Here is a 23,868-nt window from a genome sequence, read left to right as displayed (position 1 = left end):
AACAGAGGGCCTTCCACAGGCAGGCGCCAGGTGGATGAACAACGAACTGCTGAATCTTGGTTTACTCTCAGGGTTAGCAATGTCTACCCCACAATAACCACAGGGATGTTGTGAGCCTCAAGAAATAAAAGAAAACCAATTATAAGCAACATTTATTGGTCATTTCATATCAAACTGAATATTTTACATTTATTATTGTTATCAACCACATGACCCTACAAGGTAGGTCATTATTTTCATTTTATAGATCTGGTATCTGAGATATGGCATGGTGATTTGACTTAACCAAGGTTTTACAGGAATTCTAAGGGGCGCAGCCAGGCTTCAGACACAGAGCCTCTGCTCTGGACCATCACCTATGTCTGCTCAATAGTAAAGAGTTGTTCAAGGGCAATGCATCCATAACCTGTCAACCGAGAACTCCTCACAGCTATATTCAGGAGACTGCATACTTAGTTCTCTGGCGATACTAAAGAAATTGCACATTATAATTCTACCTTCCCTAAACTCTGTTTATGCCGATTGAACCTAAAGCCAGTGCATCTGGTATTCTCAGTGGCTGCCTCTCATTTCCAGCAAAATCATGGGAGTAAAATTTAATGCTGAGTCACCATGTAAATCCTGGATTCTGCATAATGTGCTTTAGTTGGCAACTATTCCTTTGTTTTCATCCAGCCAAACTGAAAAAAAAAAGGCTGACATTGAGTTTGCATCTCAAATCTGGAAAAGCCTTTCTGAATTCCTATGTATGGACTGTTGTTAGAAAGAATAGGTACAAATTGAGGGAATTAAGTTTAATCCCTCTGATAAATAAAGAGAGCCTCACTGGCCAGGGTTGGGGAGGAGTCTCTCCCAGCACCTCTGTGCTTAGGAAGGGGTGCACTGTACTGTTCTGCACTATTTGCTGAAGCCTTTCGAATAAGCCAGCATCTGACAGAACATAGCATGTCAGGAGGAACTTAACTCATCTAAAATTAAAGTGCGTATTCAATCTTTATTGGATTCTTTCTTTTGGAAAAGACTCGTTTTCAGTAAGTTATTTCTTTACTGCGGGTTAAGAACAATAATTTTAAGATCATAGCTATGACTATAGTGTCTAAGGATTTTCTTAAATTTTTAGCTCTGGCAGGAAAATATTTGTCATTTAAGAAAATCTTCCAATTTTAGGCAATCCCGGGTCAGAAAAATACATATGATCGTTGTAAACAGCCTGGATAACTGACGAGGAAGTGCTTTCCTTAAACTATCACAGGGTTATGGGACTTGTGAGGAGCATCTGTATTGTAAGAATCCTTCTCGCCATAACAAAACAATTAAGATAAAATACAAAAACATAACAGACCTTAATCGCAAGAGCGAAGAGTAAAGAGAAAAAAATGGGACCACTAATTGTTATATTTGCCCCATCATTGTATGGTATTAGCATCTCCTCCTGTTCCCTTAACCCTGAAACAGTCTTAGTAGGGAAGGGGATCCTGCTGTCTTACCTTTCTTTTGAAATAGCAATTCTCAAACATCTTGTCTCAAGACCCTTTATACTCTTAAAAGTTATCAAGGACACCAAAGAAGTTTCGGTCCTGTGGGTTATATCAATTATAATTAAGAAATTTGGCCCTGGCTGGTGTAACTCAGTGGATTGAGCACAGGCCTGCAAACCAAACAACTGCATTTTCATTCCCAGTCAGGGTACACGCCTGAGACCCAGGCCGAGTTCCCCGACTGGGGCAAGATCAGTGTATCTCTTACACATTGATGTTTCTTTCCCTCCCTCCCCCTCTCTCTAAAGGAAAATAGAATCTTTTCAAAAATTAGGAAATTAAGTATTAATTTATTTAAAAATGGAAATAAAACCATTACATATGAATATAAATAAGACTTTATATATTGTTTTGGTTGAAGTATGTGAAGAAAATTTGGATATGCAGTTTAAACAGGGAGGAGAAAAGTCCATTTTAATTTACTCGTATATGCCCATACAATTAATAAGTAGTAGTTCTTAGGCAGGGTAGAAATCACTTATTATGTTGCCTTTCCATACAGGGCTGCCCTTCAGCTACGAAGTAGCAGATTTCTGATGTGTGACCTATCCAGCACACACATGCATGAATGTGCACGTAAAGGATAATTTACCACCCAGAGAAAGTGCTCACTTCCTCTGTGGCACTTTAATACTTAACAACCTCTCTATGAGGAACCTAAGTCTTACGCCATGAAGTTGTGTCACTGTGCTTTTGTTTTCAGATGCAAATTAAACATTTGGTCATCACTTTCAAGTTATTGGCTCCAGATGACATTAGTTCAAATCAGAATCATAATACTAACTTTAACTGGATTCCAGGTGGATCTCAGCTTGCGGCTACTGTTTCCAAACTAGCTAATCCCCAGGACCTCTCTGAGCAGGAAACTCCCTAAATAGAAACAAAGTTCAGGGTCAAACTGCCCTCTAGTGGTGAAACATTGATATCTGTTTGGTGTCAGAAGCTCCAAGCTGCAGCATCCGTGCCTTCTTGATGAAGCTTCTACCACTATCTGAGGCCTTCCTGGGGCAACCAGGAAAAAAAAAAAAAATGACAGCCCTAAATAGGCAGGGTGGAGGATGAGGAGCAGGGACACAATAGAAAGCAATGTGTCTTTTGACGTTCTAGTTACTGTCTAATGTTTCAGAAGGAATGCAAGGGACAGTGTGGGTCAGTAATGTGGATTTTGAACAGTCTCTTGCAGTTCTGTCTACAATGGGTGGTAGCAAGCCTGTTCTGCTGAATTCAAACACAGATAAAACAATATATTATGCTGCTTAAAAATGTGCTGTCTTACCACTTATCATTGAAACCATGATTCTCATGTAGTTTGCCTTATATATTGTTTTATTAAATGCATGCCTACCAGTTCAAGAAAAAGAATGTTATTATAATACCTTAAAGGCCCTTGGTCCCCTTCCCTAATGGCATCAGAGGTCACCGCTACCTTGAATTTTGTCCTTGGAATCGTCCTGCTTTCCTTTAAGGTACATAAACATAAATGTATAGGCCTGCCCTGAACATACTCATCCCTGGTCAAGAACACATGGAAGCTGTGCACCACATAGCCAAACGTATAAAATTTGTAAATCAAGCTTTTACAAATCGTTAATGTTTTTGAAAAAAGTGTGTTTTGTCCTCCTGCATTGAAAAGCGAACCTTCCGAAAGTTGTGGAAAGCCAGAATCAAATAGCTCTGGCTACCAATGGGGTTGAGCATTTTTGCACCTTTATTGGCAGTTTCTTTACTGTGGAATGATTAAGTATTTTGTGATTTTCCTAATGGATTGCCTTGTTTCTTATTGATTCACAGAAGGGTGTTACATATTCCAGATGCCAATCCTTTGTCCAGTTACAAGGACTGCAAATGCCTGTTGTGAGGCTGCGCTTGCATTCTCAGAATTTTGGAATTACTTGGGTGAGCAGAAGGGCTAAACTTTAATACAGTGGAGTCTGAGTCTATTTACTAGCATTTTCTACATTAATAATGTACAAGTGTGAAACTGTGTCTGACACAGTTTATTGTAATTTTTATTTTTCTTTATATGAATTTTTTGTTTATTCTAAAAATATCCTTTTCTACCCTGAAGTCTTACTTTCCTAATGTCTTCAAAAAACATTTTAGATATTTGTCCTTCACCTAAGTTTTTAATCTACCTGGCATGGGTTTTTTTTTTACAATGGTGTTACTGAGATACAATTCGCATACTATAAAATCCCCCTTTTAGAGTACACAATCCAGTGTTTTAGTATATTCAGAGTTGTTCACCCCCAAATTCCAGAACATTTTTATCAACCCCCAAAAGAAATGCCACAGAATTTGACCTTCTTTTAAAAAAAATTATTTATTTTGAGAGGGGGAGAGAGAGAAACATCAATGTGACAGAGAAACATAGGTTGGTTGCCTCTCATACATGCCACAACCAGGACCGAACCTGAAACCCAGGCACGTGCCCTGCTGGGGATAGAACTGGCCAACTTCAGACTTTGCAGGATGACGCCCAAACGAATGGGCCACACTGGTCCGGGTGCCCCTTCACATTTTAAAGATCCTTTTCTGCTTCTTCCTTGCCAAGAGTTTCTTCATAAACGGATGTTGAATTTTATCAAATGCTTTTCCTGCATCAACTTAGATTATCATGATTCTCATTTTAATCTATTAATGTGACAAACTACATTACTTTAAAAAATTCAATCATGATCCAATAATTGTAATATACCATTCTCTTATGCTCTAAGGAGGAAAGAAAAAACAGCTGCTTACTGAATATTCCAATTTAAAATACAGTAAAGAATGCTCTGTCCATAAGATCTGCAAGCACCTCAAAGATGAGGTGGAAAGAGACTTTAAAAAAAAAATAGTAAGAAGTAAATAAGGCTAGAAAAACCTGGGCATGAAGGGGATGCGTGGATGACATAATGGGGCAACTAATCAGGGAATGTCTTTTTTTTTCTTTTTTGTGGTCAGTTTTTTGGGAGGTGTCATTGAGAAGGAAGTATTCCATATACCAGTACGAGGGCTTATGGGGGAGAAGCCTAAAGTTTGATCACATGAGAGGACATTTTTCCAGATGGTCTGTGGGGACAAATAGTTGAATTATTTATGAGACAAAGAGTGGGAATTTGGAGGGTCTGGATACGTAAACAAAGGAGTAATGCACAGATCTTATTTTAGTTATATAGGGCAAGGGGGTTCTTTGCCATAACCCATTTATTTTCTGGTTCCAGACCCCTCCTGGGGTTTCTTGGATGGGGTTTCTTAACTGAATGCTGTGTTTTTCCCTGAACACGGCATTCAAGTAAACTGTCAGTGGCCAGGTACCCAACAGGCAATGGACAGGGAGATGGGTTGGGGACTGTTTTACAAGTCACGCTACCACCTCTCTAGATTTAGCATGTCCTGAGTGGGAATACCCTCTCTGGCATTTGTGAGGGCGGTGAATTGCAAGTGTACAGGATGCCTATCCCAGTAATATATGCAAGGTAGAAGCCATGACTGCAGTGCACCAGGTTGGTCTCAAGGGCCCTAAGCCATATTAGGTCTATCTCCCTCCCTCCCAAGTTACTGTGCTCAGACCTCAAGTTTAATTCAGGTGCCCCTTCTCCCCAATGGACCAAGTATAACAGTCACTTAGATTTGTACATCAAATAAAACCATTAAGGTTTGCATCCCTGGTTTCCATGAGGTTTCCAAAATTCAAACAGGGTATAGGGCCTGAGGTCCTTTTGGAGGAGATAGGAGACAGCCCCACTTTTAAGGATTTTTCTCCTTAAAATCCTTGCAGGACATCTGGTCCAGTCCAAAAGGTTCACAGAGACATCTGGTCCACACCAGAAGGTCTTTGCTTCTGGATGTTTGAACAGGACAAAATATCAAGGCCCTTTTGGTGAGGACCAAATGTCTTCATGGGCATTTTGGACAGAACCAAATGTATGCTAATTCTCAAAACAATTTAGATCTGGGTAAACAAGAGTGGGGGGGGGGGAGATCAGGCCACGAAGGCAGGAGCATTCCATTTTCGGTCCTCCCAAATCTGTTTACTAGGCACGGGATTGTCATTGCCAGTATATCTGTTGCAGCTTTGAGACTCCCTAATCCAACAGACATGGCCATACAATGATGTCTAAGAGAAGCTGTTACATATAACCGTTATACATTTTGTTGTACAATCTTCATAAATACTTCAGAGTGCATATTGTCTTTTTTTCTACAATATCTTAAACTGAAGGGGTGGGGAAGGAGAAGGCAGTATCAAATATAAAAAGTCTCTTTCAGGTAGAAGTAGTATTTTAACAGTAGTCAACCCACCAGCTTAAGGTTACAACTTTTCCAACCCGTCTCTTGGGGCTAATTGTATTGAATAGGATTCAGTATTTTGCAAGTTACTTTCTTTTGTGGACCCTTATCTTTTAAAAACCTCATGCCAGTGTTAAAAAGTAAAATGCCTTTTAAGTGATATCAGAGAGAACAAGCCAAACATTTTAAATATCCATTAGTATAATAACATTTAACATAACTTTAAAAGTTAATGATTCTATAAATTATAGGAGTTAAAAAGTTCCTCTAAGCCAGGAGTGTCCAATCTTTTGGCATCTCTGAACCACACTGGTAGAAGAGTTGTCTTGGGCCACATATTAAATACACAAACACTAAGGAAAACTGATGAGCAAAAAAAAAAAAGGTTTTAAGTAAATTAACAATTTTGTGTTGGACTGCATTCATGGTCATCCTTGCCCCGTGCGGCCCACAGGCCGCAGGTTGGACACCCCTGCTTCTAAGCAGTATTAAGAATTGTGGAAGAGCTTAATTATGATGGGAATAACAGGCAATAGATCTCTGATTGTTGTTCTTGCTCTTTCTTAAACTCTGGGTAAGTAACAGATTGCAGAAAATGTAGCTCAGGATATCCTGAAAAATGTAGCCTTTGGAGATAGAACCAGTTACAATATGGAACACATTTTAACTCCTGCTTTCTAGTGGAGAAAAGAAGTGGATTCAAGGAGATCCAAGAGTGGGATGAATAATCATACTTGATAATGCTGACACAAATGCTCACAACATCAAACTAAGTGCAATAGAGAAAGTCATACTGAAGTGACTGATGTCATGGAAGTGTGTTCTGGTTAGATTACAGTGTAGCAATGAAGGTTGAGAAGTTAACAAAATTCGGAGACAGAATCTCAGATAAATAAAAAGAATGAGAAGGAACAGGTGACTCTGGAAATGTCCTTCACTACTGAAACTAAAGGGAAGAATGAAAAGAAGGTGGGAAAAATAGTTTGGAATGAAGAAAAATTCTCACAATAGCATGGAAATTCCATAGACAGGATTTCTTAGTAGAAAAAAGTATGGAGATGAACTAAAATGGATATAAAGTTCTGGAAAAAAGAGCAAAGTTTCCATAAAAGTGACCTAATCTCCTGTCCAACCACATTAATTCTCTTTGTGTCTTAAAAGCAACAGGGTTTCAGAAATTTCCTTGCTCAGGCTCCAAATTTCTACAACGTGACCTCTACAGAGGCAGAAGGACACCAGCCTAAGTTGAAACGTCCAGTATCTCTGCACTCACCACCTCTCCTCCGGCTCGAGAGATGTTTTGTAAAACAACTGTAGAAATATGAAGACCAGAGAAAAATAAAGACCAAAGTTATGTAATAACGGAATTTTATAGTACATTTGTTTAATCATATTATAACCATTAATGCAATAGCTGCCTCAATTTCATTCAGATAATAAAAAATGATGTTATAATGATGACTTAAAACTGGTTCAATCACAATTTTACAAGCTAATTTATCAAGAGTGAAAATAGAAGACTATTAAAAATAGCTAAAAAGATAATGTGTTATAGTACTTAATGTTTCTGTTCACTGTTGATAAGGCTCACATCTAAATTTGATGCAAAATTCTTAATGGCACTGAAAGAGTTCTTTTCTCAGCCACATGGTGTGTGTGGTACTAGGAGTCTGGAAGAGACTGGCTGTGGGTACCGCTTCTGGTCTTCAGCTGTGACTGTGCAATATCAGCAAGTGCACTCTGTATCTTTTCCAGAAGCATGTCCCCTCGATAAACAACATCTTCCAGACATGTAGCAGCCTCATGGTTTTCTTCTTCTAGCTTATATAAGCTGGCAGCCTTTATAAGACACAAATTTAAAGATCTTTTCAGAAATGAAAAACCTGGAGATTAGTAAGAGCTGAGAACAAACTGCAGAAGTCTTTAAATCAGGATGACTATGCAACCACTGTGATAGATCTTTCAGTGGCAAATATTCCAAAATCAGGGAACTATGAAAAGCTTTCCCGGTCTGAATACTTAAAAATGAATTTTCAACTAAAGATCTCTAATTTTCAATTAGAATTTTCCATATGTGACTCCCTTCCACACTGCTTTTGGACACTATTATCCTACTCTATATCTAGAATGCCACTTTCCTCTCATTTTTGCTAGGTAAAGAGTCAAAGTGATAAAAATAGGAAATGTCCATTTAACTTAAAATTGGGCGGCTACACACACAGGTTCCGTGCAGTCTTTAACAGACTACACTAATTCACAATGAATGAGATGCCCATTTTAATTTCCAACTTTAAAAATGATAACAAATGGTATTAAGTCTATCTCCTTTAATTCAAAATTCCCTATTAGCAAAGTACTCAAAGGAAAAGAGATTTTTACCTGTAGAGCAGCTGTAGATTCTTCACTTGGCAAGGAATCTATCAAAACATCAATGTCTTTTGCTGTTCGTGCAATGAGTGCTGCAAAAAGCTGGGCGTATTCTAGAGAAAGAGACTACTATTTTAGGGTATCAGGACTCAAGTTTTCAGAAACAGAAATGAAACATTAAGTGAAGGAAACTGGAAAACTTTATATAAGTTTTTCTATACTAGACTTCTAATGATTAAAGTATTATTTTGATACGTTGATCCTATCACACATTTGACAACTACTCTTGATAGTAACTTAAGTTGGGAATTAACCATAATATACATCACTTATTAGGTCAATATGGTGGTCACTTGAATAAAGAAATCTGTAAATGGAATGCCTTCTTTTTTAAGGTCCAAGAAGTAAAATTCAGTTAAATTCATACAAATTCTCCTCTAAAGGAGTAACAATCTGTTATTTGACACAAACAGAATTATGACATGTTATGTAGCAATATTCTCAAACAATAACATTTTTAGAAAGCCAAAAAAAAGCTGAGTTTCTCATTAAGTCTAATTTTAAAAATTACAAGTAATATGAGAGTCGAACTAAAAGAAGCCAAGAAAATGTATTCACCTTCTGTAGGATTAGCTGGCTGGTCTTTGTTAATCGTGGTCTGGATATTACTGAAGGAGGCAGGAGGGCCACACTGCTGCAGCACTCCAATGGCATTGCAAAACTGATCTGCAAGCTTGAGGGTGAGGAAAACATGTCAAAGGTAGAAAGGACTGATCAAATTGAAGGATTTTACTGGTAATGACAACAATATGTTTCTATAATAATGACCTCTGAGCAAGGGAATAAAACAAAAATATAATTTTTGTATAAAATTAGCCAGTTACTAACAGTAATTAAAGGTTTTAATCATGTAAAGAAATTAGGTTTGGTAGCAATCTTCTTGAAACAGTTAAAAAGAAATATAAAATAATCTTTCTTTTCTTACCAAGGTAACAGAATGGTAACAGAAATACAGGCTGATACTGATTGAAAGCACAAGTAAGGGTTTTTGGGGGGGAGTAGTGGGAAAGAGCAAATCTGACTGGCAAATATCTAAGTAAGGTTCCACAATAAATAAAACCTGTGCAATTCATATACAAAGTATCACTCCCTTTTTTGAGGCCAAGGTAGTTACAAATCTAAAGAAATAGTGGGGGTCCTGGCTGGTGTAGCTCAGTGGATTGAGCACGGGCCTGCGAACCAGACAACCGCGGTTCGATTCCCAGTCAGGGCACATGCCTGGGTTGCAGGCTGGTTCCCTGCAGGCCAGTTCCCAGCAGGGGACACACAAAAGGCAACCATACATTGATGTTGCTCTCCCTCTCTCCTTCCCTTCCCCTCTAAAGATAAATAAATAAAATCTCAAAAAAAAAAAATAGTGGGAAAAAATAGCACCTTAAGCATTTAGAAATGTTTTTCTTCGTAACGAAATTTGCAAACTCCTGGTGCTCTAAAAGTATTCCTTAAGCAGTTTTGAAGATTTAGAATACTAATTCCAATGGCAACAAGTTCACAACTACCAACAACTGAATCTAAAAAACAAACTAAGCAAACAACAAGAGCAGGAACAGAATCATAGACATGGAGATCATTTGGAGGGTTATCAGTGGGAAAGGGAAAAGGACAGGTTGGGGGAAAAGGTACAGGGAATAAGAAGCATAATTGGTAGGTACAAAATAGACAGAGGAATGTTGAGAATAGTACAGGAAATGGAGAAGCCAAAGAACTTACATGCACGACCCATAGATATGAACTAAAAGGGGGGGGCGTTGCTGGAGGGAATGGGGGTACCAGGTGGAGGGAGGCAAACGGGGAACTATAATAGCATAATCAATAAAATGTATTTTTTTAAAAATACTAATTCCTGCCTTGGCTGTTGTGGCTCAGTGGAATGAGTGCCAGCCTGCAAACCAAAGATCACCAGTTTAATTCCCAGTCAAGGCACATGCCTGGGTTACAGGCCAGTTCTGGGTGTGTGAGAGGCAGCTACACACTGATGTTTCTCTCCCTGTATTTCTCCCTCCCCCCCTCTCTAAAAATAAATAAATAAAATCTTTACTTAAAAAAAAGAAGTACTAATTCTTCACCAGCTCCAAATTTATACTCTCGGCCTCCCCATGAACTTCTATCAATAGTCCTGTACTCTCAAATCTCAATTCCTTATTTCCAATCAACGAATAAGCATTGCTACGAAACTTCTCTGCCCTTATCTGCATGACAGAACTCCAAGTCAACCGATTCCTTTGTTTAACATCTAATTTGTATTAAGATTCTCCTAGTTAACCACTACAACTTCAGACTTCTTTCCTTTCATCTTCAAATCCTGCAAAGCCTTTCCCTTTTTCTTCTATCATCAGTGCTGCTATGCTAGTTCAACCAATTATCTCACATCAGAAATTCTACAATAGCCTCCTTATTGCTTCTAGTTCACTATGTTATTTTACCTTGCTCAAAAATTTTGAGCTCACCCAGAATGGTTTCAGAATACAGTTCTAATTCTTCAGGCTGTTTCAAAGATTTCAATAATCTAAGTCAACCTACTTACTCATTTTTCTTCTCCTTGCTCCTTGGCATATATTTGGCTAGTGAAATTAATTCTCAAATACAATACTTTTGCTCACAATTTGCAAATGTAACGGAGCAGTAGTATGTTCTCAGAAGCTGTACACATGTGGATTCTAATTCTGGTTCTAGTAACTTGAGTAGGTTTTTTTTAAATTTTTATTTTTAAATTGGAAACATTCTCACAGTAGAGCAAAAAATATTCAACACAGTGGCTATCTGCTTTGTCCTTCAAAAGCTCTCAAGATCTATTTATTCAACAGATGTTTATTGAAAATCAACTTTGTGACATGTACTGTATATGTATAAACATTACAGAGATGTAGTTAACTAGACAGTTTCTGCCCTTCAATAGGCCTCAGAGGGTGAAACAAATGTTATCTTGGTGGGGTTATGAATACATTTAAAAAATAATATGCTTAACACCTTTGATGGACATATATACCTATATAAAGCCCATTATTAAAAATAATAAATATTTTAATAATTTTACAAGTACGATTCAGATAAATGCTAACAAGATCCCCTCTATTTTAGTTCCCATCACTCTATATTGCAATGTACTTCACTTACAGCTGAAAACACTTGATTCATTAGAACTCCCTAACCACATACTGCTTTTGCATTATTTAAATGTCTCTTGAGTATATGACATCTTTCTAATCAGACTGTAAACTCCTTAAGGAGTATCTCTCTGTAAACATGCTCGTGCTTATATACACAGTGGGCACTCATGCTAGTAAACACAGAGGCTTATCCTCTAAATTCAATCATCAGAATGCCTCCATAGAGTTAAGGCCATATTTACTTTGTTTTTACTCTCCTTCTGGTTACAAGACAAGTATGAATATGCAAACTTTCTCTAAAATAACATTTCCATCGGCAGCATCATTACAATTAGATTTTGTACAACCGCAACAGAGTATCTTCTGAGGGAGGTTAGCTGGCAGCCCAGGAACATCACCACAAGGCAGAATTTATCTTGGTGAATTCATCAACATTTAGGGGCTGGCCCTCTCCGCCTTAAAAGGTCTTATTTTATACACACAATGCGCAGATCAGTTTCTCACAAGCACATTGACACTCTACAAAAGTTGGTGCAATAACAAGAACGTCAACTTACTAATATCCAATGCGAAAAAACTGACAAGAGACCAGGTACTTAGATTTTCAGTCAGCATCATCTCTCTCTCTATGCATCTTATCTGGACATCAAATTATAAACAGAATGACGTTGAGAAGTAAAACTACCACCAAAACTATTTAACTCTTAATGGTAATAAGTACATGAATCCTATGGTTCATTAGTCCTTTAAGAAGACTTAAATAAATGGAAATATACGAGGATTAGAAAATTCATTACCATTAAGATGTCAGTTTTCCCCTGATGTACGCTGGGGCGTGGCCAGGAGAGGGAACGAGACCCTCGGTCTATAAGTACCAACTAAGATGAAACAAAACTTCTCATCCTACCATCACTACCGCCCCAACAGTAAAGTTTTGGCGAAGGATCCCCTCGGTTAACATTTAGTGACAAAGACCCAACCACCAAAAGCACAGGTTCTCCTTCGCGGGTGAACACTGACAAGGGGGGGAAGAAGCTTCTGCTGCCTCTCCCCTCCTTCCAAACAAGAAGAGATCGCCTAAGCATCACTGATGAAGTAATACTGTTACCCGAGACCAGGACGGGTCCAAGAGGCCGAGGAGAGGGCGCCTCCCCTTCCCGGGGAAGGCCGAGGGAAAAGGCTGCCCCCTCCCGCAGTTCTCCGCCCCGCCCGGCCGCCGGCCTCAAACCACCCAAGACGCCGCCGCCCCGGCCGCTTTTTGCTGAAGCCCTGGTTTTGATCGCTCCCCAATTTCGGGTTTCGTCTATCGAGCCCCTTTTCCTCCCTCGCTTTACCTCAGGAAAGAGAAAGAAAGAGACTAATCGAGTGAAATTGCGCACCGAGTTCACGGCGTCCTGCAGCTGCGTGAGCCGGTCCGCCATGTTTCTCCTGTAAGCGAAAGGTCCCTAAAGCAGCTGCTAGTACACGATTGGGCAGCTCTAAAACGCGTTGTGGCCAATCACAGGGCTGCGTTCTTGGAAGGGGTGGGGCCAAGCACAACCACACGCCCACAACGAGAGAGAGGACTTACCTGAGGCTTTATTAAGAGTAACTCCACCTGGGAGAAATCTCCGCTGGGGTTGAACAACTTGGGGACTGTGGGGTCCACTCGCTTTTGGAACTAATATAGTTCCAGGCTTCTAGGTATTAAACACTTTACAGAGATTAAGTTCTGCAGTTTTTAAACGTTAATGTCCACTACTCATTTATGTATTCATTTTTAAAAGATTTATTTTTAGAGAGGGGGGAGGGAGGAAGAGAGGGAGAGAAACATCGATGTGAGAGAGAATCATCCATTGGTTGCCTCTTGTCCCCATACCCAGATGAAGCCTGCAACCCAGGCCTGTGCCCTGACTGGAAATCCAACCAGCGACCTTTCACTGTGCTGAAGGATGCTCAACCAACTGAACCATAGGGGCCAGGGCTATGTATTCATTTTCACACACCTATTTAAATATTTATTTTACATTGCTTTTGCTTTCCAGTTGGACCACAAAACATACACAGCAAGCAACTCAAATATACTTGGGAGTCAAGATACCGACTTGAAACTCAACAAATACAAACTAAAAATCACCGATCAGAAAGGGCTGGGTTAAGGATGCTCCTGTTGCTTTTGGGTATGAAGGGCTTTATCCAAGTGAAAACTGGGTGAGTGCTTTAATTGTGAGTGTGGCTGTGCTGGGGAAGCTGACACAAACAAGTACCAAACTGAGCGGCATCGCCCTTGTTGGAAGTGGACAGAGAAGGAAGGTCTCCTTGGGCAAAGGTGAGAAGAGCATTTGGAGTTAAGAGATAAGATGTGTTAAGAGATAAGATGTGACCTGAGCATTTGCAGTAAAGAGATAAGATGTGGAGTGTAAGCAGCTAATAATCGTCTCTAGTTTGTGTGACGGTGAGAAAAATGTGTGAGGGTTAGCAGAGAGGAGAGTGGAGGCTTACAGTGTGTAGTTGGAAGAGAGGCTCCTGGAAAATAAGGGACATGTATAGGAAGTGCAGGTTCAGTTTTTTAAGAGATAAGCTGTGCAGTTTAGACTTAGAGTTAGGATCTGTTGAGAGTTTGAGTGTGAAGAGTGATAGTATGAACTTGGTATTAAGAAAAGTTAGTCTGGGGATAGGGAAAGAAAACTCCCTGGAAACAGCCAATGGTGGATTTGTGGACTTGAAACAGACTTAGTACTCTCTCAGTCAGATGATCCCTGATTACCTACTGGGATAGGAGGAAGGTGAGGGAAACTATCCATGAGGAATTTAGCTTGTTGGATTTACCCCAACCCTAACTGGGAAGCTCCACTTCTGCTTCTCCTCCACTCCCATTCCCAAATAATATACATACCTCTGGGGCTTAATTAGGCATCTGCCCCATAATATGGCAATAATGAGAGGTAACTCTAATTTGTTTTATCTGTATTTGGGGGTAATCCGTGATGTTCTCCTCCCACCCCCAGCTGAGAGTGTACCTTATTTATTGAATGCCTGCCATGTGCCAGGAAGTATGATGAGTGCTAGGTTTGCAAAGACCAATAAGCCAGAGACTCACTAAGAATATTTTACAGTTATCTAAGAGTGAGCTGGGCCTAGACTAGACATTGACCCTGAAAAGAGAAGATAAGCTATTTTTGAAAGAAAATTAACATGGATTGGTGACTGGTTTGATACAGGAGGATGAATGAGGAAACCCACTGAAGGAGAATACTAAGTTTTGTAACCTGATTGAAGAGAACTGGGGTACCTGGGGTAGAGGAGCCACTTCAAGTTTGTTATGTTATGTTATGTTATGTTATGACACAGCCTTTGTTCTGTCATTCATTATCTTCTGTACAGATTTTCAGTAGCTCCACAGGGACCTCTGGTTGATGTCCAGCCATCTGTGCCTGGTTTTCCAGGTTCACTGTCATCTTGGCTGAAATACTAAAAATAAGTGTTTGCTTTTATTGTTTGCTTATTTACTTAGACTCCTTGCAATTCCCTAAACATGTTCTGCTGTTTCACACTTCTATGCATACTATATAAAATACATATGATTCTCTCTTCTTTATAAGAAACGCCCACACTTCTATTGATACCTCCATCTTGTTCCTTTGTTAATTGGTTACTCAGCTTTCATACTACATTTTATATATGTATGTATGTATGTATTTACTTTTAAAAGGGATAGGGAGGAAATAACAAAGGGAGAGAAACATCAGTGTGTGGTTGGCTCTTGCATGCTCCTTACTGAGGACCTGGCCCCAAACCCAGCAACCCAGGCACGTGCCCTAGACTGGGAATGGGAACTGGTGACCTTTTGGTTCTCAGGCCAGCACTGAGTCCACTGAGCCACAACAGCCAGGGCTCAAACTTTATTTTAAATATCTTCTTCTTTATAAAACTTTTCCTGAAACTCTAGTTAATTGCTTCCAATCTTTATCACAACTGTTTCTTATACATCTATTATTGCACTTAGCATATAATTATTCATACATTACTCAAATTCACTCAGTACCATGAGATACTTAAGAGCAGGTAACATATTTTAATTGTTTCCACATTTCCCATACCTAGCACCAAGCTTTTAGCCTGGCACATAGAAACCTCTGAATGCATATTTTGGACTGAATGAATAGATTTCCTAACATAACAACTTCTATATAACAGTGACTAAATAAATACTTACTGAATTTAATAAAAACAGTCAAAGTAATGTATGTTGCTATCCACAAGAAGAACATGAGTTTAAAAATACAGAGCGAAGGTGACATGAGAGTGGAAATGAAAAGTTTCAAAGGTCTTTTCATTAAATGGGCAAGTTTCACAACGGTCTTTTTCTGCCTTTTCACTGAATCCCTGCCAGCATCTCCATCAAGATGTCTTGAGCCTGCCTCCCTTCCTTCTTTCCTTCCTCCTGCTCTTCCTTCCTCCCTTCTCTAAACCTTAAGTAGACTTTAAGGCTCTAGTTATCTACAGGGTCTGGCACAAATAGCACCTCTTTTTTATTACAAAACCTTTTATTACAAAATCATAAACATGTAATTCTGTAACATAACAGTATCACACCAAAGCATACCATAAAGACATTTTAGGTGAAATGTTCAAATTAAAACTATAAATTATTGCACCCATATTATTACCCTACCAACCACACTCAAGCAAGCGTTACTTCTGTAGGACCCTGTATCTCTTAAGATTGGAGAATTATGTCAGTTTTTGTGTTTCCTCTCAATTCATAGGAATAACAAAGTCATCTGCAAAGCTGTTGAGTCCATTTGCTCCAGTCTCCACTGGAAGTCTTATATGAGCAAGGGACCTTAGCCAATCATCCTCACAAGCTGTCACAGTATTTCAGAACCAAGATAATGAGACCGTCTTATTATTTTTGTGACATATCTGTCATCAGCTGTCCTCTGCAGGCATGAGAAACTACAATGCAAAGGGATGGAGGGGAGAGAATGAGGTTAGTTCAGGGAGTTGAAATTAATTGAGTGTGCAGCATAGAAGAGTTTGAGTTTAGTTGCAGCAAGAAACTGGACACATGGATAGGAGCTATATCATGAAAGCATTATGTATCATAGGAAAATGGACTTTTATCCTTGATGTTTCTATGGGAAAACCTTTAAAACTATACATATTTTCTCAAAAATTATATTTTCTTGTTCAAAAGCAATGTTCAAAGGAAATTTTCACAAAGTGCAGACATATGCAAATAAAGTTTCTTTTTTTCCCCCCCAATGTATGGTTGCTTCTGGTGCATCCCCTGCTTGGAACTGGCTTGCAACCCAGGCATGTGCCCTGATGGGGAATGGAACCATGATCTTTTGGTTCGCAGGCCCATGCTCAATCCACTGAGCTACACCAGCCAAGACTCAAAATAAAGTTTCTTAATCCAATCACCTTCATGATTTTAAAGATTCTAATTCTTTTCCAAGTTTTCCTTCTATGAATATAACATAAATGCATATTTAAAAGAGAACAAAGCTTATACTATAAATATTTATTGCTTTATAACTTGCTTTTTGGTAAAAACTTCTGAATCAATCACTTCACTTAAAAACATGACTTTTGAAGGGCTACACAGTATTTTTTTTATATGCCTATATCTCAGGTTATTTAATTCCTTATTGTTGGTCATTTATGTTGTTTTTTTTGTATTGCAAATAACATCTTGAACAGTTTTTTACACTAATTTCATACATCTATCTAATTTTTGTTAGGCACATGACATACTTAAATCTAAAAGCAGAATCATACCAAAGCTATGATGTAAATTATGCCATGAAAAACTGTTTCAATTTCACCCCCAACTGGTATTATCTTACCCTACTTCTCAGCTCTTTCATCCACATTGAATGTTCATATTCTTTTTAAATGTTTACAACTTACTTTCTTAATTTGATTTTTTGTTACTAGTGAGTTTGAACTTTTTCATGTTTTTATTGGCCACTTATGTTTCCTTTTTTGTTTGTGTGCGAAATTCCCTATTTGTGCCCTTGGCAAATTTTTATTTTTTGTCATCAGACTGACTTTTCACATAGTTTAAGGGTTTTTAAATTTCATGAAATTTATTTATTTACTTATCCTCGCCCAAGGCCATTTTTTCACTAATTGCTTTCAGAGAGAGAAAGGAAGGGAGAAAGACCCTTGTGGATTGGAGAGAGAAGCATCGATTGGTTGCCTCCTATATTCACTTGGACCAGGGATCAAACCTGCAACCTAGATGTGGGAATCCCACCCACAGCCTTTTGGTTACAGGACAATGCTCCAACCAACTGAACCACACGGGCCAAGACGAAATTTAACATTTTAAATAGCCAGACCTACCGATCTTTTCCTTCATGGTTTCCTTCTCTGCTTTTTTGTTCACCAAGTTCCTCCCCTGAGCCCTTCTAATCACTTCCAGTTTGGCACTGCCAGATTCCAATGGATTTTTGTTCTAACAAATTCTCAAAATTAAAAAAAAAAACTTAGATCAGTTGTTTGTTTTTTAATAAAAGAAACAAACATCTTGTAGCTGTTATGGTTTTTATTCACTACTTTGGGATTGCATTTTGACAGTGTAAGAATTTTAATCCTCCCCAATATGAGAACTTGCTTTATCGAATAAAGCATCACTGATTCGAATGCTACCCTTATCATAATTGCCCCTGTTACCTTCCTGATATTTCCTCCACTGAGAGTGACAGGAATGGGGGCATGCGGGAGAGTGAATAAACTCATAGGAATAGATGATGCTACCAAAGGTGTGAACATTTGGATCGGACAGGAGGACAGGGAGAGTTGTGCCTGTTAACAGATAGTGATTGCCATAGATTTTTAGCTTAATGGTAGATTGACCGGATACTGTATGTAATTTTCAAGGCAGCTCATTAAAATATATAAATGAAAAATTTAAATAGCAGGAAAAGGAAAGCAGAGCAACTTCCCCACGTAACATTCGTCTAATTCCACAATCATCTCACGGGGCCATGTGTCCCACGGGCTACTGTCCTTCAAACAGCAGCACTCGGGTATGAGAGCTGAGAGAGGAAGTTCAGAGTAAGGTCTTGAGTCTTCGAGGATATTTTGCTTAGAGAAAACGGAACCTTAAAAACTAAAAACTAAAAATAAACGTAGTGCTCACCCCGGCGCAGTGACCAGAGAGAAACAGCATACCCCCGTGTTCTCGTGCTAACATTCCCCACGCCTGCGCCCCGAAGGCAATTGCTGCAGCGGAAACCGTTATTCTTGCGTCTGGAGCACCAGATCCTCGTTGTATTTTCTTTTTGCAACGGACCGTTAATCTCAGGAACAGGGAGCCTAGAAATTTAGTCCGCAACAGCGTTATTTTTACTTTAACGGTGGCTTTCGTAAATGGGAAAGATCAAAAAGGGAGAAGTACAGGTTACACCATAGAACTTCCTGGGTCTCCTGCAAGCTCGGCGCGAGACGCGGGGACGCCGCCTGCCAGGAGCCCACCGGCGCCGCGAGGGGGCGCTCGCCGCGCGGAGACTTCGCTCGGTCCGTGCCTGCGGGGCCTCAGGGCGGTGACGTAAAGGGGGCGGAGCGGCAGGCGGTAGTTGTGGAGAGCGACAAACCTCCGTAGGTTCGGCGGGGAGTGTGGCGGAGGTTGCTGGCCAGCCCTGCGGACCTGGCTGGTGCGAGGTGCGAGTCCTTGGCCGGCGATGGCGCCGAGCGCGAGCGCCCCGGGGTAGCGAGGGCGAGGCTGCGTGGCCCCGAGCGCGCCGTAGTCCTACCCTGGCGTCGGCTCCGCCGAACTTGTGCAGCTATGGGGCTCCTTCGGCTGGTGGCGCTGGCGGCGCTGACCTCGCAACCCGGGGTGGCTGGTGGAGCCGAGACCGTCGGGAACTCCAGCGTGGGTAAGGTCGGGGTGGCCCTGTTTCTGCAACCCGAGCTGCTTTTGCATTTCTTGCACAGTCGAAATCCACCTGAGGGTCTATCCGCTTAGTGGGAGAGGTCCAGAGTTCAGAGCCAGCAGGAACGGATCAGGGTCCTTTCCTGCAGAAGGCAATCCCCTTTGCTAAGGAGGCCTCCTAATTTAGGCTGTGGAAATGGGAAGAGATACGTAACTCTCTTTCCCTTAGAGAACAGCCATGTTTGTGGGTTTAATTTAACACTTGAAAGCACTTCTTTGATCCAAAGGGCTGTATTTGAGCCTGTGGACTGTGGTGAGGCTTGGTGCAAAAGCGAGGGCTTTACGATTGACCGTCCTCCCGACTGCAGCAGGTTTTTACACTCCAAAATCTAGATGCTTTTCTAGTTGGTAAGCTCGACAGAGTTTGAGAGGAAAAGTGAGCTGATTGGTCTTTAGATTGTAGGTCATGTGCTTGGCGAATGATGGGTTTTAGCCGTAATGCGTGGTTTGTTAATATATAAATTGTGAAAAGCACTAATTGTGCTGGGCTGATGATCATGTGCTTTTCCCTTGAGATTAAGCACATTCTTAGTGTTGTTTTGAGCTTAAGAGACTAGTTACGGTTCTGAAACATACTGTTTTCTGAATAATGTGATTTTGTTCCTAAATATGTATCTTTCAAAAGTTCTTATGCAAATTGAGTTCTGGAATCTTTGCATAGGACTTAAGGCCAAAGATGAAAAGGGAAGTGGTATTTTTACAGAAGAAATAGCCTCTTTTATCATAGGGCACTTTCATTGCATGCAGAATGTGTCAGGTGTTGTTCATGGAACTGTTATTTAATCCTCACGGGGCAGAGGATGAAGTTCAGGCCCAAGGTGATGATGCTCACTACCTAAGCAAACAGCTAATAGGGGCACCAGCGGTGTTTGAACCCCAGTAAGTCTTGCTGCCAATTTCATGGTCTTTCCAGTGGGTTATCAAAGCTGCCTCCAATATTTAACTTAGTATGGTGCTTTACACTCAGTTCTTCTGTGAGTTCTCATTTCTCACAATAGCCTTATGATGGAGGTAGAAGAGATGATGCTTCTCCATTTTAACAGGTGAAGAATTAGATTGAGTTTGTAGTTGACCCAGGTTAGACCCTGAGTCAGGAGGGCTGCAACCCATAACTTTTCATCTCTAGGTCTGTGCATTAGTATTTTTATACAAAAGTTGAGAAATGTGAGCATTTGAGAGGTTAATATTTTTTCAGATGCTATTTCTTACCTCTTTTTTCTGACTTCAGCCTTGATATTTCATCTACCATGTTATTCTTTTTCCTTGTGTTAGTGTTGTTGCTCTGTGCAGAAGGACATGTGGGAACTTGACTGCTGAGTGATGATAAAGCTGATGTTCTCCACATTTGTCAGATAAAAATCAGTATAGAAATTAAAAAGACTTAGTTCAGTTCAAGACTTGTATTCTCCTGCTGGGAAGTGGCTAGATTTCTGTTTATGAATTCTAATAACTAGGCAAACCGAATAAATTAAGTAGCTGCTGTAATTTAGGAGGACCTACCCATCTTTAGCAGGACAAGCTCACTTACACCACTTGAGTAGTGGCTTGAAAGCCAAATGAGTTTTTGAAGGGGGCAGACGGAGTTCCTAGAATGAAGAAGATGCTTTCTGTGACCAGCAGGGCAGAAAAGAAGCAACACACATTTAAACAGTTTACCCTTACCTTGAAGTTCCAGTTCTCTGCTGCCTTTGACCTCTTTTGTTACTGTTTGTTTCAAATCCATTAACTCACATGAAGTTACATAGTAGTTGGAGTTGTGCAGAATGTCATTTGAACCTTCCAATACTTGTGCTATTGATAGTGCTGTAAGTAAGGGAGCAGGCCATTTGCGTAGTTAGTTGCTAGTGATCCTTTTTTCTTGAAAGTATGTGAAGTGGTATGTACCCTTTTGTGTTTCCTTTCAGCTTTCAGGACTAATGAAACTTCATAAGATATAAATGAGCAATATGGAGGGGCAATTGAATGCTAACCAGTTCCAGTAGCTAAATGAACTGCTTCTATTTTTAATATTTCATCTGAAGAGAATAATAAAGACTCAACTTTCACAGATCTCTCCTAGAATTTGGTTGTTGCATGAAAACACAAAGAATGGAGGTAAATTTTGGTAAAATGGCAAAAAGGAAGAGTTGAAAAATTTAAGTTTGCAAATTTAGGATTTGATAGGGAAAGAAAAGGTAGTAGGCGGTTGGGGAGAAAAATGGACTGGATAGCAATGAGGAAGAGTATGAAAAATAGAAGAGTCCCCCTGTTGTGGATCAGATGGCAAAAAATTTTTTTACCCAAGAAACAGAGGACTGCTTTCTAGAGGAGAGATACAGTATAAAGGCTCCATCTCCGTGTTAGTCGTCTGTTCTGTGACATCGCTTGATGCAGTTTTCCTCCCACTCCCGAAGTTGGAAGATCTAATTATGCCTCATAACGTGTTTCTGACGGATCCCTTTCCAGATGGCTTAGAGGTGAAGGAGGTTCCTCTTGACTTCTGCAGGATATATTTTGGTTGTATGCCTTTATTTGCCATGCGTGCTTTTATGAGTAGAAATTAGATGCAGATTCTGCTAGACTGTACTTTTAGGGTTCTCTTGACTTTCAGTATTTTTCCTTGTCTCTCTAAGGGAGTCTCTTCAACCTGATGCTGATGATGGGTGTGCCGTGAGCACTTACACCTGTTGGTCCTCTTCTTCCCACTAGTTTATTTGTAGGACCCTACTGAATGTCTGACTTTTTTTTTTACATAAGATGAGCGAGCCTCTGAAGCACTAGAAAGCTAATGGAGGTTAATACTATTTTATTGGGCGGTATTGGACAGTTTACAAAGTTTTCCCCCTTTGATATTTTCAGCAGCCAAGGGATATATGTAGCACAGTTACCTCCATTTTATTGTACCGTGAGGGAACTCAGGCCCTGAGAAAAGAAATTACTTCCCTGAGGTCACAGAATTGAACTGTCATTTCCTCAACATTTACTGTGCACCAGCTAGGCAACCAGCAATGTACTAGGTTTTGGAATGTCAAACATGACACAGCCCTGTATAGCCAGGAGTCAAACCATAACTGATTTTGTTAATATGCAACCTTCTATAAAAATTGTGAAATGGCCCTGGCTGTTGTGGCTCAGCGGGTTGAATGCCAGCCTGCAAACCAAAGGGTTGCTGGTTTGACTCCCAGTCAGGGCACATGTCCGGGTTGCTGGCCAGGTCCCCCGTGGGGGGCATGTGAGAGGCAACTGCACATTGATGTTTCTGTCCCTCTCTTTCTCCCTCCCTTCCCCTCTAAAAATAAGTAAATAAAATCTCTTTTTTTTAATTGTGTAATGGCTTTCAGACTATGCAGAGGTAACAGTGCCAAAGGATTTTCATGCAGAAGTTAGGTTAAAGATGACAGAATAGGGGAAACAATTACTTATCCTTCCCTAGCTCATCAAATGTTGAATTAGGTGTTCTCAACCGCGGCTGAACATTAGAAGTCAGCTGGAGAACTTTTAAAGAACGCATATTGGTGAAGAGATAACTAGAAATTTACATGTAAAAGAAAAAGTAAGTTGCCTGGTCAGTGTGGCTCAGTTGGTTGGAGTACCATCCTGTTCACCAAAAGGTCGGGGGTTTGACTTCCAGTCAAGGCACATACCTAGGCTGTGGGTTCAGTCCACTGTTGGGGTGTAGACAGAAGGCAAATGGTCAGTGTTCCTCTCTCACATCAGTGGTTCTCTCTTTTTCTTCCTCTCTCTCTAAAATCAATAAACATATTTAAAAATATTAAAAAGAAAAGGTAAATTTACAGTAGCATCAAGAAAGATGAAATATTTAGGGTTAATTATAATGGGATATGGTGAGAACCAGGGACAGAGTGAGTGAGTTCGACACAACCAGAAGTGAAGGCGCGTGCACAGATGGGAAGGGCCTGGGTGAGGTGCTGGGACATTATTGTTATAACTTCTCTTTTATGTGGACTCTGAACTTGATCCTTAAACTAACAAAAAGCTCTATTTGTCCAGCATACCTGTGGTTCATGACTATATGTGCAGTATCTGGCATGAGCATTCAAATGACATTTTTGCCAGTGTTGATGGCACCTTCTTTTGTAAGCTAGGTAATATAGTCCCATTTGACAGATGAAGAAATTGAGGTTCAAGGGAGTTAAGAAATGTGCCTAAGATCACACCTAGTAAATGGTGGGATAAAACTGAAGCCAAATCTGTGTCTCCAGGATGACTTCAGCATTCATTAGATTGTACTGTTCTTTCATTCCAGTGCATTCACAATCGTTAGTAGTAGCTCCTCATGGCTGTTAGTTCTTAAATTCAAGGACTCTGTTCAGAATAGAATTGTTAGAGTTGCTACCAGACCAGGAATTTTTCTTGGCTCTGGGAGCCAGGGACCTTGAACATCTTCATCCACTTTAAGTATTGTTTGCATCTTTGGAAATACCTTTTTACCACTTTAGTTCTTAGTTCTCTACTCATTAGCCAATTCACCCTGGTGGTCTGCTTCGCCTCTTTAAGATTGTCCTCATCAGTGAAATAGGAGCAGTAATAATATTTATCTCAACTGGTTTTTCTTTCTGATCATTAAATTAGTAGTGTGCATGTTCACATATGT

General features: G+C 40.0%; 2 protein-coding genes across 2 annotated transcripts in view; one reads left to right on the top strand and one right to left on the bottom strand.

Moving 5' to 3' along the window:
* Positions 1-7,292: 7,292 nt before the first annotated feature.
* MED21 (mediator complex subunit 21) lies at positions 7,293-12,806 on the bottom strand. The gene is made up of 4 exons (XM_037144852.2): positions 12,727-12,806; positions 8,799-8,913; positions 8,193-8,293; positions 7,293-7,652 (listed from the first exon to the last, which is right to left on the bottom strand). Exons 1-4 carry the CDS (start codon positions 12,766-12,768, stop codon positions 7,476-7,478), a joined length of 435 nt encoding a protein of 144 aa, XP_037000747.1. The 5' UTR covers positions 12,769-12,806; the 3' UTR covers positions 7,293-7,475.
* A 6,092-nt stretch (positions 12,807-18,898) lies between these two features.
* The window catches only part of TM7SF3 (transmembrane 7 superfamily member 3), a 29,766-nt gene continuing 24,796 nt past the window's right edge, over positions 18,899-23,868 (top strand). Inside the window, exon 1 of the mRNA XM_037144850.2 lies at positions 18,899-19,218. Within this exon, the coding sequence (XP_037000745.2) occupies positions 19,128-19,218 (91 nt within the window). The 5' untranslated portion in view covers positions 18,899-19,127. The remainder of the gene's footprint in view (positions 19,219-23,868) is intronic.

This window comes from Artibeus jamaicensis, unplaced genomic scaffold (assembly GCF_021234435.1).
Source record: "Artibeus jamaicensis isolate MK-2021 breed Jamaican fruit bat unplaced genomic scaffold, CSHL_Jam_final contig_233, whole genome shotgun sequence".
Classification (NCBI taxonomy): domain Eukaryota; kingdom Metazoa; phylum Chordata; class Mammalia; order Chiroptera; family Phyllostomidae; genus Artibeus; species Artibeus jamaicensis.
This window is presented reverse-complemented; position numbering and strand designations above follow the sequence as displayed.